This window comes from Medicago sativa, chromosome 3, assembly GCF_051527215.1.
Source record: "Medicago sativa cultivar Bolivia chromosome 3, Bolivia_mono, whole genome shotgun sequence".
Classification (NCBI taxonomy): domain Eukaryota; kingdom Viridiplantae; phylum Streptophyta; class Magnoliopsida; order Fabales; family Fabaceae; genus Medicago; species Medicago sativa.
The window spans coordinates 30,501,872-30,520,105 of record NC_140751.1 but is presented as its reverse complement, the minus strand read 5'-3'; the positions used below and the strand labels follow the sequence as shown (position 1 = coordinate 30,520,105).

Genomic DNA, 18,234 nt, shown 5'->3' with positions numbered 1-18,234 from the left:
GTTAGTGTGTTCACAGCAGAAGTTCAACTGTTCTTTTTCTTTCTAAAGTAAGGCATATCTTGCAACTTACCAGTTTCATTATCAACTTTTGACCATTTGGAAGTGTTATTCATACGATTCATGGAAAATCGTATAAATAAAAACGAATCAAAATTTATGAGTCCTTGTTGTTCCTTGGCAACACAGGCACCGACCATAGGGAAAAGAATACGATTGAACCTGATAAAAAAGGCAAGTTCACTCAGCATAAACTATACTAGGACTTGAACTCGTGACCTTTCAGTCATGTGACAATAACTACTGCCGTTGCGGCAAAGCTCCACCATAATGTTTTTCTTTCTTTTTTTTTACATTATTTCACTATTTTCTTACAAATATTTCTAAATAGAAAGAAGAGTCAATTTAATGCAATATTTTTGCAATTAAAAAATGAAAACAGAAAATGAACTAAAAAATATGCAGCAAAAAAGAGACCATATGAAAGTTTATCTCTACAACATTACCATCTTATAATCATATACAAGATGATAAATTAAACAGATTCAGAAATAAATGACTCAGAGGTAGGAGTTGAAGCAGGTTCTTTGTACCACTCATTTGCCTCTCTAGTGAGAAAATTGGCATCTGCAATTGGAAATATTAAAGGTGAGAAAGTCCACTTTAGAAGCCATGTAAAGTAACTAACTTCAGTAAAAAAAAGAAAAGGAAAAAAATACTCGTAACCAACTATGTGATCTCTATCAGACTGAACTAAGTAACTACATTTTTAGATGTCATTAACTAAATTCAATTCCCAATTTTATAAAAAGAAATTATTTTATCATGTGAAACACATTTTAGCTTTAAGATAAGTGAGATATGTACTGAGATTAGGCTTCAATATATCTTAGAAATGAGCATAAAGCCTAAGTTATTGAAGCTGACCTGACAAGAATACGTCTCGGTATTCCTCATCATCGTAAATGAATTGTGGAGGATCAGGTGAACCAATTCCAACAATTGTGCTTCCGCTGCATGATACATGTTAAGACAACTTACATAAGATGATAAACTTTAGGGGAATCGATGATCTATATTAAAGCAACCATGAGAGCAAAGTAAATATTAAACGACGCTCGGAAAAGAATAAGAAATGCAGTTCTTCGCTGATTTTAGTGGCAATTAATATCCTTCAGTAAACTTAATCTTCGTTTTTATTCCAACCTTTAACAGAATTAGAACTACGATATAAAGGAATAACTTCAATAATCTTAGCACACAAGTATTTCTAGAAAATCCGCTACTGGTAAATTTCATCTCGAAAAGTTATAACTCCAGTATTCAAAGAATGGGGAAAATGCTAGACAAGATATTGAAAAATATTGGGTTTCTAGTTTTTGTTTTTACCTTCCTGACATAAAGACAGCATCATATTCTCCACGACCAGCTGCTGTAATTCGCTGTTTCAGTCGTTTGAGAGAAGGGAGAACTTCAAACGCCGGAGGTTCTACAAATGATAACGAAGGGGAAATGTGAATGTGAGTTTAGAATAGATTTAAGTTAACAATTTCAAAGATAGGAAGGATTGATTTGAAAGACGTGAAGGGATATATTTGATATTCCATGATATCTGTTAGCACCGCTCGATTACCTTCGGGCGAACTATATCGTGGAATAGTGTACAGTATACAATTAATAAGATCAAATCAAAGCCAAAGTAAAAGTGATAAATGTAGAGCTAAAAACATACCTAAATCATTAATGCAAACATCTTGAGATATACCACTCGTTGAAATCCTCTCCAGCAATATTGAAGGGTCAACATTACTAGTCTGGTCCAGCCGTAGACGCTGTATGATTAGAACTCGTTAAATTTGTGATTTTAAAGAATGTGGTAAAAGTACAGTTCCATTATATCCTTGAAATTCAGATAGATACCCTGTACACTTCTGCAGTTGAACAAGCCTGTTGAGGTTTTATGAGAACCATTGGAATATCCGAAGATACTAGCGGGGGAACATTCTGAACAATCTGTACAAGTGAAATGCAAAAAACATGAATAAAAAATATAATGATTAGAAAATAATATCGAGTAATGCTAGCTTCCTGCATTGGGTTAAACAAGTTATGAATGTGTGTGTGAGTTCTTGTAGTCAAGGTTGTCAACTCGAGATTCTAGATATATTCATTTTGTCCTGGTAAATTAAAATTGTAAACTCGACTTGTAGATGAATACCTTCATAATTCAATAGTTATGCTCTTTGATGTCATTATGCTCTTAATTTACCTAAAAAAAATTAAGGAATATAGAAAGCCCTTCCTATCCATGATAAAAATTCTGGGTGTCTTCTAGTAGTAAATTATCAAAGATTACTAGACCAAAGATCAATCTTGGTGATGTGACTATACAGAATTCAGTATGCCACTGATTTTCGCAAAATCTACACTTTGAAGCTTAAAAAATAATCACGGTTCTAGTTCTACTATGATTTGAACATAAATCTATTCAGAGTGGTATCACAAAACAAGACTGTAGACAACATAAGTCTATTTAAATCTGATTGGAGGACACGGTGACAACACACAGAATGATATGAAAATAAATTAGAAGCAAACAAAGATCCTTTGATATTTCTAATTCTTTCAATCTGATTTCAAGAAAGGATGGTACCTAGTATTTGGACTCACCTCGCCTCGACCAGTGCAATAGGCTGCACCGTTAGAGAAAAAGAAGGGAACATCTGATCCAATCTCACTTGACCATTCCTGGAGTTCTTTCTCCGTGGCAGGACAACCATTGAATTGATTTGCTGCCCATAATGCAGTTGCAGCGTTGCTACTTCCACCGCCAAGCCCTGCCCCAGTTGGAACCCTTTTATCTAAATGAATCTGAGAAAATACATTAACTATTGTGCTAAGTAGAGTTGCAAGTAATATAAAGATGCAATTTTTTTTTATTCAAGACAATAAAAATCCGAAGAAAATAAAAGCGCTGTTATTCATACCCAAAAGAACTTTTCAGTGCCCGTCTTCTTCCTGTAAAGATTAAGCGCCTTAATAATCTGTAAAAAGAGAATTTTTGTATAACATATTATCTTATTAAATGTCCGGTAGAAGATAATGTCGAAAATGTATTGTCTTACCAAATTTCTATCATCAAGGGGCACCCCAGACACATTGGTGGACAAGGCATCCTTGGTATTTGAAGGTGACAAAGAGAACTTAAGGATGTCACCTAGACTTATAACCTTATGGTTCAGAAAAGACGAGTTAAGATAAGCTCAAGAACAACATAAAGAGTAAATACACATTTTAGTCCAACAAAATATTTGTGGAACACAATTCTCATCCCTCAAAAAAATGTAAAAGTAGTCAGTAATGGAAAACTGCAGATCGTGGGCGGAAAGTCTTCTTCCAAATAGAAATGCTGCCGTGAAAGGGTTATTCAGCAGCAATTGTTCCGCAATTCGTGGCTACAATCACCACAACTGTTGAGCGTGGATAGCCAGCAAAGAGCAACGCTCCAGAGGTTGTTTCTGCTACGCGACTGCGGCGCAATTAACAACATTGAAGTAGTCCATCAGAATTACCAACTCGGGATAGATTAGTCCCTACAAAAAATTTAAACACCGAAAGCAGTCTCTGGTGGAGGGACTAACATGTCCTGATTTGTAATTTTGATGACTATCTGTCTACTTTTCTCAGTGGGAATACCGAATTCCACATATTAACAAGTAAATGGGAAAAAAGAAAATAGAAAGATACGTTAACAATTTAGCAAATTGTGACTGACTTACATGAAACAGGGATGCCAAATCATGATACCCATCTTCTCTCTTGTTGGTTATTCTCAAGAAAACATTTATCTACACAGTATAGGTTAACAATTTCAATACAGGAAAACAGATTTGTATAGCTTCTAAGTCCTAAGCAACAGAATACTTAGTTTACCTTGCAAGGAGAGAACAAAGTAAGCCTTGAAATGGGAGCCTCCTTATCAATTTGATCAGCTAACTTGTTTATCCTTTCATCAGGGTCATACACAATCTAATTTTACCAACACACAGTTACAAAGAAAAATAGCAAAATTCAATTCAAAGCATGCATACCACAATGTTAATGGTTCTATGGTAGTAAAAATTGAATGCAATTAAATTGATTGTAGCTAAAATTGAATGCAATGTAAAATGATTTATGCTCAGATACATTCATGTGCAAGTGAGATAAACAACAAACTTGAGTGTGAAAATCACGTTCAGAGCTTTAACTTAGAATCAATTCTATAGCAAAAACCCCAAAATATACCAAAATCACTTTTTGGCTCTCCCAGAAGTGAATTTAAAGGATACAAAAATTGATTGTGAGTGAATTGATTCAGACTAAAAGTGAGTTGAAGGTAAAGTAATTTGTGTTTGAGCAGATTTATGTAAAAGTGAGTTGAACAATAAATTTGAGTGTTAAAATCAATTCTAGAATAAAAAACTTAAATTTCTAATTTCAAGAAGAATCAATTGAAGCAAAACCAATTCTACTTGAACACAACCAAACATATTAGCATCAATTCTACACCTCCAAAATCAATTTTGGCCCATTTAAGACTAAAACCAAACATATGTAAAATTGATCATAGACGTGTAAATTGATTTTGCCTTCAAAATTAATTCTAACTTAACTAAAAACTATAGCTTCTGATTCTAGAATCCATGAGTTTACACTCAAATTGATTATTCAGCTCACTTTCTTTTATATGAATCTATCCAAATATAAATAACTTTACCTTCAAAATATTATCAAGAATCAACTTTACACAATCAATTCACTCAAAATCAATTTTCCTCACGGCAGAACCAAACACACTAAGTATGAAGTACGAATACGGACACGGACACCAGACATGATACAAACACTGACACTGACATGCCGACACCACATAATTCAATGTAATTGTATGTGTCGTATCGGTGTCGGACATGTAACACGCCTAATCCGAGGAGTATCAGTGTCGTATACTAACTAACCAATTCAGTTAAACATAAGAAACGGGAGGAGGGGGAGGAGATGCAACAAACCTCTAATTGTTTTCTGGAAGAGTCAGAAACCATGGCTTTGACTTTGACAAACTGAGGTTTATGAAAGTGAAGCTTTGAATGAAAATTGGAAGACCCATTTGGTCTGAATTGAGGTAAATGGATGGTTCTTCTGAAAGTGGGGATGGAGTGGTTACTGCAAAGAAACTGAGAAGAAGCCATGGATAAATAACTACTCTCAAAGATTGCAGTTTTAAATTAGTTGAAGATTGTTAATTGGGTATGTATGAAAAAAGTGTGACAATTGACATGTGTTTTATGTTTTTCGGGGAATGAGGTTTTTGTTCTTTGTTCTTTTACTTGTAGTATCAAATTTGTTGAGATTCTTGTTTCCGGATAATAATCAAATTTGTTGAGATTCTTGTTTCCGGATAATAATTTTAGACATACGAGTTTAGTATTTTTGTTTATTATTTTTATTTTTATTTTTACGGGAGTTTATTTATAACATGTTTTTCAGTTTCATTTTTTATTTTCAACCAACGAAAAGACGGACACGTTTGAAAATTATGAACAGTATTTTTTTATGAAATTTTGATTTTGATTAAAACAAAAAATATAAATGTTTGTTAGTTATAACAAACTAAACTAACCATGATTATGTATTTCAACGACACCAACAATATATCAAAAATATAATATAAATCTTTTTTTTAATGACACCAACAATGTTTATTATAGAAAACTAGTAATAGACCCGTGCTTTCGCACGGGTCGCATAACATCGCGGTAATCATATAAAAAATAATTACATTGTTAATATTGTCAAATATTTAAAGATATTCAATGAAAATTATCACATTAATATAATATTTCTATTGTTTTTTTTTACATAGAGAAAAATATGTTAAATATTTGAATCGTGTATGTTGAGGATTTTATATTTTTATGTACGCGAAAACAAATTTTTATATAAAAAATATGAGAAAATTAATGAAATAAATTTTTTAAAACTCATTATTATTTTCAAAATATCAATATTAATGTAATATTTATATTAAATAACTTTTTTTTTTCGCTAAGAAGGGAGTAAGGAAAGACATCGGGAGGAAACACCTACATCCCAACTATGTTGGCACCCTGGGAAACCTCCGTCCTATGCCGCCAAACTCTCAAAAATAACTTTTTATTTTATATGCAAAACTATGTTCAATGTTTGCATCGCACCCGTTGTAGATTTTATGCGTTTATCTATAGAAACAAATTTTATGTAAATATTTGAGAAAGTTGATATGATAAAATTGTAGAAACTCATTAATATTGTCAAAATATAAATTAATATATTGTTACTATTGAATAACTTTTTATTTTATATACAAAACATTATGCAATGTTTGCACCGCACGCGTCGCGGATTTTATGTGCTTATAGATGCATAAATAAATTTTTATGTACATATATGAGAAAATCGATATGATAAAATTTTAAAAACTCATGACTATTTTCAAAATATCAACATCAATGTAGCCTGTGTTTGGGAACACGTTTGCAATTGGAAAAAACGTGGTTTCACGCTTCCCAATGTGAAAAAACGTGAAAAAGCAGAAGCTTGCTTTCCTAGCTTTTGCGGTACCGTGATTTTCCACTGGCGTTTTGGAAAAATAAAGCCATACCAAACACACACGTAGTGTTTCTATGAAATAACTCTTGTTTATTAGAACAATTCAATTAGGTCTAAGTAGAAAGCTATGGTCAGTAGTCATTCATTCTCACTATGTTTATATTTGAACAGGGTATAAAAAACATTAAGAACAATTGAATTGAATAAAAACTAGATTGTCGTTCACAATAAATAGAGTTTCACAGCAACATGGATCAATTAGGGTTACACAGATTCATCTCGGACCTAATCTCTAAGAGATTTAGCTACTCATAATTGAGTTTACAAATAGCATAATCAATGAAATAATTAAAACATACATGAACTGAGTAAAGGAGGATGAAATCTCCCTTTTAGTAGTCTTCAGGTCTTAAAATCGCACTTTTGCTCTCCAAAACCGTAACCCTTGTTTATGGAATTGGCTTCAGCTTAAATAGGCAAGTTTTTATGCGTCCAAAATCGCGGCACAGTAGGTAAAATCGCTCCACGATTGCTTCAAACCCCTAGATTTTCTTCCAGATTCTTCTTCAACATCGTGTCATGCCACTGGAAATCGTGTCACGATTTCAGTGGCTCAAAATACTTGCTCTCTGCCAAGAAAATTGTGTCATGGCTATGCAAATCGTGACACGATTGGTTGCTTTCAGCAATTCCAAAATTCTTGTTTTTTAACACTCCTCGATACTTCATATTGCCTTAGAACTCTATCAAAATGTCAAAATAAGTCCTAAAAATTACGTAATGACAGCATATCATTACAACCCCAAACTTGAATCATTCCTTGTCCTCAAGGAATTTATTTGCAACATTGACAATCGACAGTGAAATAACAATTACCTGATCAAGTGATAGTACCCAAAAAGTTCATCTCCCGACTAGCTAAAGATGAACTAGTTTGACTTGTTTGCATCCACCAACAATACACAACTCCACACAACAATTTGATAAGGGTTCACTCAATCAACGTGCAAGTTTACATATTACCATACACTTGAAAAGTTTCTAAACTTCAATAAAAATCAAAGTCATTTCACACTTTGAGGTCTTTCAGGTATATAACGGGGCTTAGGTAAAGGTGGGAAATTTTTTGGATAAGTAGGCTACACAAGATTTGAGTTAGGCATTCCTACGGAAGTTAAAACATGGATTCAATCCCTCATTCACCTTTATGGAACAACAATTCTTGTAAGGGTACTAGAGAATATTTGTAATAATTGGGACAATCGAGTTTGAAGTTACTCGGATTTTCAATGTTTTGTCCCTTTTTCATTCTATTTTCTCTTTTTTTTAATACACCATTTTGGCATATTGTTCATGATAATGTTCTTTCTTTATTCTCTAGTACCCCCACCCAAACTTAGTTGGTTGCAAATTCCAATAGCAACCCCAAACTTATTATTTAGCAACATTTTACAATGCCTAACTCAGATATAACAATTTTGGACAAATCCTAAAAGTCTCCAAGCTTGTAATGTAGTTTGTCACCGAACAAAAAGATCTAAACCTACTGACTCAATTTGGCTTTCAAAAAGGATAAACTTCAAATCATAATCAGGGTAGGCTTCAAAGGCTCACAGGACCAAGCACTTCGCCTCAGTGTGTAAATGACATAGACCAATCAACAGTAAAGAAACAATGCAAGTTCTAGAAATGTAGTTGCACGAAACACTCTATATAAGTAAATTGAAAAAATAAAATTTGGCCATGAACCTTACAGTGTTAGATTTCTGGGAGTTGTGACTACCTATCACACATGCCGAACACTTCGCCTTTTTCAACTACACCATGTTCAATTTCTTTTTCAACTACATCCTTAATATTCTTTTCAACTTCACCATTTTTCTCTACCTCCACTACTACTCCATCAACTTTCTTTGGAGCTTTTGGAACTAAAGGTGTTAAAACCTTTTTGCTCCTCAACTCAATAGCATTGCAAGTCTCATTCTTAGGGTTTTATTTGGTTTTACTTGAGAATCCCCCTTTGTTCTGTTCAGCCAATTGCCCAAGTTGAGTTTCAAGCATTTTTCTTGAGGCTTCATTGTTCTTTCTTTCAGCTTCTTGACATTTCTTCATTTATTCAAAATTTCCTTGAGTCATCTTCATGAAATTGATCATAGTTTTCTCAAGAGCTGAAGGCTTTCTTTGTTGCTGTTGTTGAGGGTTAGGTACCAGAGGGTTCAAGGTGTTGTTGTTTGAGTAGCTCAGGTTAGGGTGCTTTTTATAGCCTGGATTGTAGTAAGGGTTTGGATTTTGGTAGTTCACATAGTTAGCTTCCTCACTAAATCCCTCAGGTACACACTCATCATTTGCATGCCCTTCACCACATAAATCACACCTGATTGCAGCTACTTGTTGTGGTTTGTTGGCCATAGTGTAACCATGAAACTCTTTAGTTAGAGTCTCCTGTTGCTTGTTCATGGCTCCTTGGTTGGCTAAGATTGCAGTGTGGTCACTCACCCCAAACACTACCCTTTTCTTCTTTTTAGAATCAACATGGTATTCGTTTTGGGCCATGTTCTCTATTAGTGCTTGGACGTCATGGTCATAGGAAAATACTTCTCTAAGAACTTAAGCTCTAACTCTTCCCATGTTTGAATGGTTCCACTAGGTAAAGATAGCAACTAATCCTTGGCTCTACCGGTCAAGGTGAAGGCAAACAACCTAAGTTTCTTTTGGCTCTCTGTAACTGTGGCTGGGGGTACACAAAACTTACATGTTTCAGCAAAACGGCTCAAGTGTTCATGAGGGTTCATGCTTTCTGTCCCGTCAAACTATTTGTCCCTCAACCCATTAAGAACGGTGGTTTTGATGTCAAAAGCAACAGGATTAGCAGGTTGAAAAGTGTGAGTTAGGCGACCACAGTGATTTCAGGAGAAGTGATTGTTTCAAGTTAAGATGGTGCTGGACTTTTGTGCCTTGTTCATGGACTAGGTGGTACTGACTTTGACAACCGGACCGCTTTTCGATTTTCTCTTGCAGTCTTCTCGATCTCAGGATTGTATTCTAAATTAGCTGAACTGGAATGTCCTCTACCTTGCATAAACAGCAAAATACCTTAGTAGCACTGCACAATGCAAAATAGTAATGAACACCGAAACAATAAAAAAAATTTAACAGGAAATAAATTACAGAAATCCTAAATTATAACGAAATTGCCTTGTTGAAATAATTCAACAGTCCCCGACAACGGCGCCAAATACTTGATAGATATTTGGCAAGTGCACCAAAAATTATCGAAGTAATAAAATAACATCGTTCCCACAAGGACTGTGTTAATCTATATAATTCAATCGCGTTATTAAATAGGATGTATACAAGTTTATCTTGGTTTGCCCTAGGCAGTTTATTTGGTTTGATTTTATGAAATCAAGTAACAGAAAATAAAGATTGATTAAGAAAATATGGAGAGAGATGAGATCAGGTGTGTCGAATCCTCTGATGTTTCCCTAATTGGTATACTGCACCTATTCTTATGAATGATTCTCTAGTTTCACGATAGTTAACAAAATAGTCCTAATGAATCCCTTGAGTTAGGACCTCCTTCTCAAACTACAACCCCTAATTCCTTAGGTGGTCTAATAATCTTTGAAGGTTTAAGCACGATAACCTAATATCACTAACAAACAATTATCCATTCCTAGACTAATCCTGTTTATTATAACAATTGAATTAGGTTTAAGTAGAAAGCTATGGTCAGTAGTCATTCATTCTCATTATGTTTATATTTGATCAGGATATAAAAAGCATTCAGAACAATTGAATTGAATAAAAACTAGATTGTCATTCACAATAAATAGAGTTTCACAACAACATGGATCAATTAGGGTTACACAGATTCATCTCGGACCTAATCTCTAAGAGATTTAGCTACTCATAATTGAGTTTACAAATAGCATAATCAACGAAATAATTAAAACAACATGAACTGAGTAAAGGAGGATGAAATCGCCCTTCTAGTAGTCTTCAGGTCTTTAAATTGCATTTTTGCTCTCCAAAATCGTAACCCTTGTTTCTGGAATTGGCTTCAGCTTAAATAGGCAAGTTTTTCTGCGTCCAAAATCGCGGCACGGTAGATAAAATCACACCACGATTGCTTCAAAACCCTAGATTTTCTTCCAGATTCTTCTTCAACATCGTGCCACGCCACTGGAAATCGTCTCATGATTTCTGTGGCTCAAAATACTTGCTCTCTACCAAGAAAATCGTGTCACGACTATGCAAATCGTGACATGATTGGTTGCTTTGAACACTTCCAAAATTCTTGTGATTTAACACTCTTGGATACTTCATATTGCCTCAGAACTCTATCAAAATGTCAAAATAAGTCCTAAAAATTACGTAATGACAACATTTCGTCATCCATAATTAATTTTTTAAAATTAAAAACAATTAAATTAAATTTTACAAAATGACCATTATGCACATAAAATTAAGGAGATCATGAGTTTTAAAGAGGACAATTATGAAATTTTGTTGTACTTCAACTTTTATATATTGTTAGTAGATATAAATGTTTGTTAGTTATAACAAATCAAACTAACCATGATTATGTATTTCAACGACACCAACAATATATCAAAAAAATGTAATATAATTTTTTTTAATGACACCAACAACAATGTTTATTATAGAAAACTAGTAATAGACCCGTGCTTTCGCACGGGTCGCATAACATCGCGGTAATCATATAAAAAATAATTACATTGTTAATATTGTCAAATATTTAAAGATGTTAAATGACAATTATCAAATTAATATAATATTTCTATTTTTTTTTTTTACATAGAGAAAAATATGTTAAATATTTGAATCGTGTATGTTGAGGATTTTATATTTTTATGTACGCGAAAACAAATTTTTATATACAAATATGAGAAAATTAATAAAATAAATTTCTTAAATATCAAAATTAATGTAATATTTATATTAAATAACTTTTTTTCGCTAAGCAGGGAGGAAGGAAAGACATCAGGAGGAAACACCGACATTCCAACTATGTTGGCACCCCGGGAAACCTCCGTCCTATGCCGCCAAACTCTAAAAAATAACTTTTTATTTTATATGCAAAACTATGTTCAATGTTTGCATCGCACCCGTTGTAGATTTTATGCGTTTATCTATAGAAACAAATTTTATGTAAATATTTGAGAAAGTTGATATGATAAAATTGTAGAAACTCATTAATATTGTCAAAATATAAATTAATATATTGTTACTATTGAATAACTTTTTATTTTATATACAAAACATTGTTCAATGTTTGCACCGCAACCGTCGCGGATTTTATGTACTTATATATGCATAAATAAATTTTTATGTACATATATGAGAAAATCGATATGATAAAGTTTTAAAAACTCATGACTATTTTCAAAATATCAACATCAATGTAGTGTTTCTATGAAATAACTTTTTATTTTATATGCAAAACATCGTTCAGTGTTTGCACCGCACATGATCCAGCCTGTGTTTTATCTCGGTTTTCGGGTGTCAAGCATTGATTAAGCTTGGACCTTTTTAACCTTTGATATCTCCATTTTTTCTTGGGAAGGGCAAAATGAGGAGAAAACCCTTGAGAAACGAGGTTCGGGAGTTGTTTTCGTTATAGGAAGGTGTTAGGCACCCATAACGACTATAGTATCCTATAGGAACCGTCTTTACTTTCTACACCTAACGCGTTACTTTTAAATGCTATTTATTTGAAAATGCTATTCACACCTAAAGGTTTGCTAGGTTAAGAATTGGAGGGAGAAGAATGTGTTTGGATTTTTGTTTTATTTGATTTGGAGGAGTATTGGCTCCTTGCCTACGTACCCTTTTAAGGGATCAAAACCAATTGTAGGTCATTCTCAAAAATTGTTTTTGGTGGGTTATGATTGATTTTACATTTTAAAAATACAAGTTTGAAGAAGAGAAAAGAGGCCTTAAGGCTTGTGATTGGAAAATAGTGAGGTTGGTTCAATTATTTGCAAAAGAATTAATCAAAGTAGAGATTAAGATTCATTTGGATTTTGATTAAGAAAGTTGGAAAGGAAATACAATGGGATTTTGATCCCAAGGTTTCTTTGGAAAAGAATTTGAGTGATGCTTATTTGTTTTCTTGAAAATAGGAATTTTTCTAAGTTTCACGCTTCCTAAACAACTACGTCGCAAAGCGGCAAAAAATCCATACACCGTGTGTGCATTGTGTCGGTGCTTGTGTCGGTGCATTTTCACTATTTCTTTTTGGAGTTACATTGGCCCTAAGTACAAGCTAAAATCTTGCAAGAATTTAAAGACATGGAAGTAAAAAATTACAAAGCCCTAATTTTACATTCTAAATTTTGCAAGAAGATTTAAAGTGCAAGAAACCTAAAGTTATCACAATTGAAGATGAAATGCTATGAGAAAATGCATGAAATGGTTAGTGCATCGTATGGCATAATACGGTAGAGGTTATTGGCAAGTGAAATAGCACTAAATAATAGCAACAAAAAGAAAAAAAATACTAACAACAAATGACAATGTATGCCTAAAATTGATCATAAATTTCACACAAGCACATGACCTATAATTTTCATACCATAGCAATTTTCAAAGGTTCTTTTTCAGCCATGACATAAAAATCATAAAGCAATATCAAGCCAAAAATTATGACTCATTTTAGGCACATTTACATTTTATTTTCACATAAAAGAAAAAGTTCACATGACTTGTAAAACAAGAAGCTATCAAGTCAATTCCAAAACAGTGGAGTGAACACAAAAAACAGTGATAAACACATCTCAAAATCACATATCAAGTACCAATATCATGCATTAAGGTATCATGGTCAACGACATGGCAAAATTTCTCAAAAAAAAAATTAAAAAAGTAAACAAGTAACAAGAATCAATACACATATTTTTTTATCAAATTTTATCATGCAAAAATATCATACAAACACCAAGAAAATTATCAAGAATTCACATAAATTTATTTGGAATTTTTGTGCAAAGTTTTGACATGCATAAGGTGTAAAAAGCAAGATCCAGAGTGTAAATAGCAAGAAAACAGAGAAGGAAACGAGATCCAGTACAAGACTAAGCCCAAGCCCAAACCTAATGGATCTGGATCACAGGGAAAGCTCTCAGCCCTTGGATTGATCCAGATCCACTCCAACCTAGATTTAACGGCTGAGAGGCGAAGGAGAGGTTTATAAAACCCTCTCCACACCAGTCTCCTCACTTTTCTCTTCTCTTTCTCTCTCTCTAGCATTTTCTAGTGAGAGAAGCTCTCACTTATCTCTTTTCACCAGTTCTCTCCCCTCGCCGGTTTCTGGAAAGAAACGGCCGGGGAAGATGAAGATCGGCCGGGATCTTCATAGGTCCGCCGGAATCTTCATCCTCTCCGGCGTGATTTCTAGTTTCCGGCACCACCTCAAACAACTCCGATCTTCTTAATTCTAAACCCTAATCCACTTATTTTTTCAATACGAACACAAATACGAACTCAAAACTGGAAAATAAATGGTGAAACGTTGTAGATCTACATCTGGAAATTCGGTTTCAAATCTTTTCACTCTTTTTCAAAGTTTTTCGAAAGAACAAGTTCTGAGGCTCGTTTATCTACTTCGATTCACCGTTTATTTGTTCTCACAAACCTTCGTTGAGCTTTTGCGATGAAAATAAAGAGGTTCTTTGTGATTACCTGATTTTAATCGGAGATTTGAATCGAAAGATCCTTAGAAAAGCTTCGAATTCTTCTGGTAAGTGCTTGAACCGAAAATAAATCGGTGATTCCTCCTCTTCTTCTTCTCTGGTTAGATCCTTCACCTTCGATCCCTCTTCTTCTTCTTCTCTGATTATTTTCTGTGATCGTGCTTGAGTTCGTCACTAACAGTGGTGGATTCGCACTTGAATTGCAGAGAAGATGATTCGATGATGAAGATTCTTCAATGAATCACTGAGAATCATCGCGAATTCGTTGCATTTGATCTTGAATTTGCATTCTGGAACTTTAGGGTTTTGGATTGTTCTTCACGTTCTTGGTATTTCTCTGGGTTTTGATCTTAACCGAATGGAGAGAGAAAATGGGAAGTGTTTGTGATGTGGCGTGTGATTAATGGGTTCTCCCTCTGACACATGTGATGAGATGGACGGTATTTATAGGACAACTGTGATTTTTTGAGCCAATGGGAGTGCGCCACCTATCCCTGGACCTGAGTGACTTGGCTTTGGATTTATTGGACTTGAGGACCTTTCTGCAAAATAAGAAAACTGAAGGACTAATCTGCAAATGAAGAAAAGGGCTTAAAAATGCAAAAATTTGAGGACTAAAATGCAAAAAAATTAATAAAATTGGTTTTAACAAAGTAATTTGTAATAAACGTAATGTGAAACCAAAGAAATAAAATCAATCAAAAGGACTAAAATGAAACAATTACAAAATGATGTATTTTAAAATACCTCTCTGTCAAAATTTTGGGTGAAATGACCAAAATGCCCCTGGGGACTAAATTGACTCAAAATGACTCAAATGCGATTTTTGAATGGTATTTTAACATGGAATTAAAACAAGATTTATGTAAACTAACTGGAAAGACTCAGAGACAATTTACAGGGACCAAAATGAGTGTGAGTGCAGGAAATGACTAAAATGCCCTTTTTCATGATTTTTACAAATAACTTTGAAATAAAATGTGGAAAAAAATATGCAGTTACTCAGAGGCAATTTCAAATAACTTGGAGTGCAAGAAAAAACCTTTGGATGGTTTCAAATGCAGAAGAACACAGACAAAATCACAATTGAAAATACTTTCAAACACAGACATTAGAAATATGCAAATACAGCAGAGTAAAATATCAGGGTAAACAGTAGCAAATTGGTAATCTCTCAAAGGTCGAAGACACATATCAGAGATAAAAAACATTTTGAGCAAATATTTTTAGGTCCAAAATTAGGATATAACAGCCTGAATACCAAATATCTCCTCAAAACCCTGGATCTCCCTGTGTTCTTCGTACGGCCTCCAGGTAAGGTCATCAAACCCCAGATGATCAAGCAATGAACGATATGTTAACCCCTCTCGATGACCCCTCTGTATCGCCCATTTGGCCGCAATCAGATAGTTTTAGCTTTAATATGGATTCTCATCAAAGCTGAAAAAACTAGGAAAATGAGCCAAAAATCATACCAACACAAACCAAGCAAATCAAATTTATAAGTTATTACCAAGAAAAAAAAAACAAAAAAAAAATGTTAAGGTTCAAAAGTGTTAAACAATTTATTACCATGAGCAGTGTAATACATCCCCCAAGAGCTTTGCCATTAGGCAAAGAGACCTCAGATAGACAGTGGTAAAGGTATGCCAATGTCATCCCTCTCCAAGAATAATCACGCATCCTGGCATAGTCATCCATGGTCGTCAGATATATCAACTCAATGTGTTTGTTGCTTTTATCACCAAACAACAAGCATCCAACCAAGTACAAGAGGTAACACTTCACACAAGCAATCCTACGCCTATCCCTCTCATGTACATCCTCCAGCGTCTGTGCATCCCTCATTCTAATAGCAGCATCGAGGTGGTCCTCATAATACGTCGTCAGCGTCTTATAACTAACGTTAGCACCGTACTCATCCTTGCAATTTTTCATAGCAACAGCTTGTGTCACACCTAAGTGTGTCACCATTAGCTGCACTACATAAGCTTGAGACACCTTCTTTGGATGGCTCAACATGATCCCATCAATGGGAATATGCAACAAACACACGACATCATCCAAAGTAATGGTCATGTCTCCTACAGACAAGTGAAAACTGCTGGTCTCGGTATGCCACCTCTTGCACAAAGTCATAATCAAAGCATGAGGCACATTGGCGTAGCCTGTATAAATTAAATCATGAAGACCGCTCGCCCTCATCGGATCCTAAAACCATTTCTGATTATCATGTGGACGTCGGAGATCCAAAATCTTAGCCCCATGATTAATGGGTTTAACTTTACGGCTTTTACGAATCTGAAATAATAAAAAACACATATTTAAAACAACATAAACATTGTAAACATTTAAATAAAAAAATAAGACATAGAACATTTTAAGAAATAATCACGCATTTAAATTGGTGCACGTATTTCTAATTTAAGACATAACACATTTAAAACATAAAAAAAAGACATAACACATTTTAAAAAGTTAAACATTTAAATTGGCACGCACATGTAATTTAATTTTATATTACGCGAGACATTTTAAATTTAAATTTCGCACGCCAATTTATATTTAAATTACGCGTGCCAATTTTAAACAAAACAAAATATAATATGTTGATATACTATTTAATAAGTATTGCTTATAAAAATTTAATACAATTAAAAATAACACTTACATTATTTGAATTATACCGCAACCGCAATGCAACATGCTCGGCATAATTGGACATCATAGTTGTATTGAGAGGTCCTCCAGGAGAGGGATGCTGATCAGGTAATATTTGCGGGGCTGTCACAGCTGCAATGGCATCCACGTCTAATACAGGTACACCATCATCCTCGCCCTGCTCAATATCGCCACCATCAGGAATATGTTGGTCGTCATAACCACCATCAGTGGCATCTTGTACCTGATCCTAATAATTCAGGTACTGCGTCGGGTCAACCACATGTGATTGTGTAGGCTCTGTAGCCTGAGAAGTCCTTTCACCATCCTCCTTCCGACCTTTATCTCTTCCCCTCTTTGGGATATGTGCATTTTCCCTTGCCCACCTCACGCTATTATTCATAGCAAGTCTACCATATATCATCCTAGTTAGGTTAATCTGCTGCCCCTGCTCCTGATCAGACATATCTACACAAAATTTTAAACAATTAACATCATTGAACAAAGAAAATTAGCATAAAATCTAAAAACCCTTCACAACACAATCTAATCAACATTCACAACATAATATAAATACCATTCAAAACCACGTTGAACTTAAACATAATCTAATCATCATTCCGTGAAACTACAATTATCTATAACTACATAAACTAACTAAATAATCAATGCAATTCTCATTTGGGCACTTTATGTGCAAAGTATCAAATATATTCACATTGTGTTAATTTGATACCTTTCAAAACCACATTCTGCTTAAACATAATTCAAACAACATTCACAACAACTACATTCATGTATAACATCATAATCTACACAGTTGACCGTTAATGTATAAATAAGGACACAACGCCCTTTAGAAGGGTCAAAACGGCCTTAGGCGCGTCCTCTTAATGGCGCCGCCTAAGCATCTGGAATGATGTATGGTGACTTATACGAACAATCGACTTTATAAATTCATCACTTCGCTTTGTCCCAAGACTCGTGCTTGGGGGGCTGTGAACCGTCAATATCTTCCTAAGGACCTAGGAATCCTCCCAAAGGGTCTTAGGACCCTCCTTGAGGCCTCAACACCCTTCAGAAAGGCTCTAAGGCCTAGGGCACACCCTTCCAAGGGCGCCACCTAAAGCAGCTTCTAAAAGCCTCTAGAGCTCGGCAGAAAGACTTAAGTACCCTCATTACTTGTGGCTTAAGTCACAAGAGATCAGTCCCATGAAGGGCTATAAAT

General features: G+C 34.4%; 2 protein-coding genes across 2 annotated transcripts; both read right to left on the bottom strand.

The window, feature by feature from the left end:
- Positions 1-318: 318 nt before the first annotated feature.
- CDPMEK (4-(cytidine 5'-phospho)-2-C-methyl-D-erithritol kinase) lies at positions 319-5,340 on the bottom strand. The gene is made up of 11 exons (XM_085751549.1): positions 5,049-5,340; positions 3,931-4,026; positions 3,777-3,845; positions 3,123-3,227; positions 2,985-3,041; positions 2,668-2,868; positions 1,918-2,010; positions 1,730-1,829; positions 1,387-1,486; positions 925-1,010; positions 319-624 (listed from the first exon to the last, which is right to left on the bottom strand). The coding sequence occupies exons 1-11, from the start codon at positions 5,226-5,228 to the stop codon at positions 533-535; spliced, it is 1,179 nt and encodes a 392-aa protein (XP_085607675.1). The 5' UTR covers positions 5,229-5,340; the 3' UTR covers positions 319-532.
- Positions 5,341-15,583: 10,243 nt separating this feature from the next.
- On the bottom strand, positions 15,584-17,611 carry LOC146937062 (uncharacterized). Its single transcript, XM_085749325.1, has 6 exons — positions 17,584-17,611; positions 17,314-17,474; positions 17,017-17,250; positions 16,564-16,646; positions 15,918-16,467; positions 15,584-15,724 (listed from the first exon to the last, which is right to left on the bottom strand). The coding sequence occupies exons 1-6, from the start codon at positions 17,609-17,611 to the stop codon at positions 15,584-15,586; spliced, it is 1,197 nt and encodes a 398-aa protein (XP_085605451.1).
- Between the last annotated feature and the right edge of the window lie 623 nt (positions 17,612-18,234).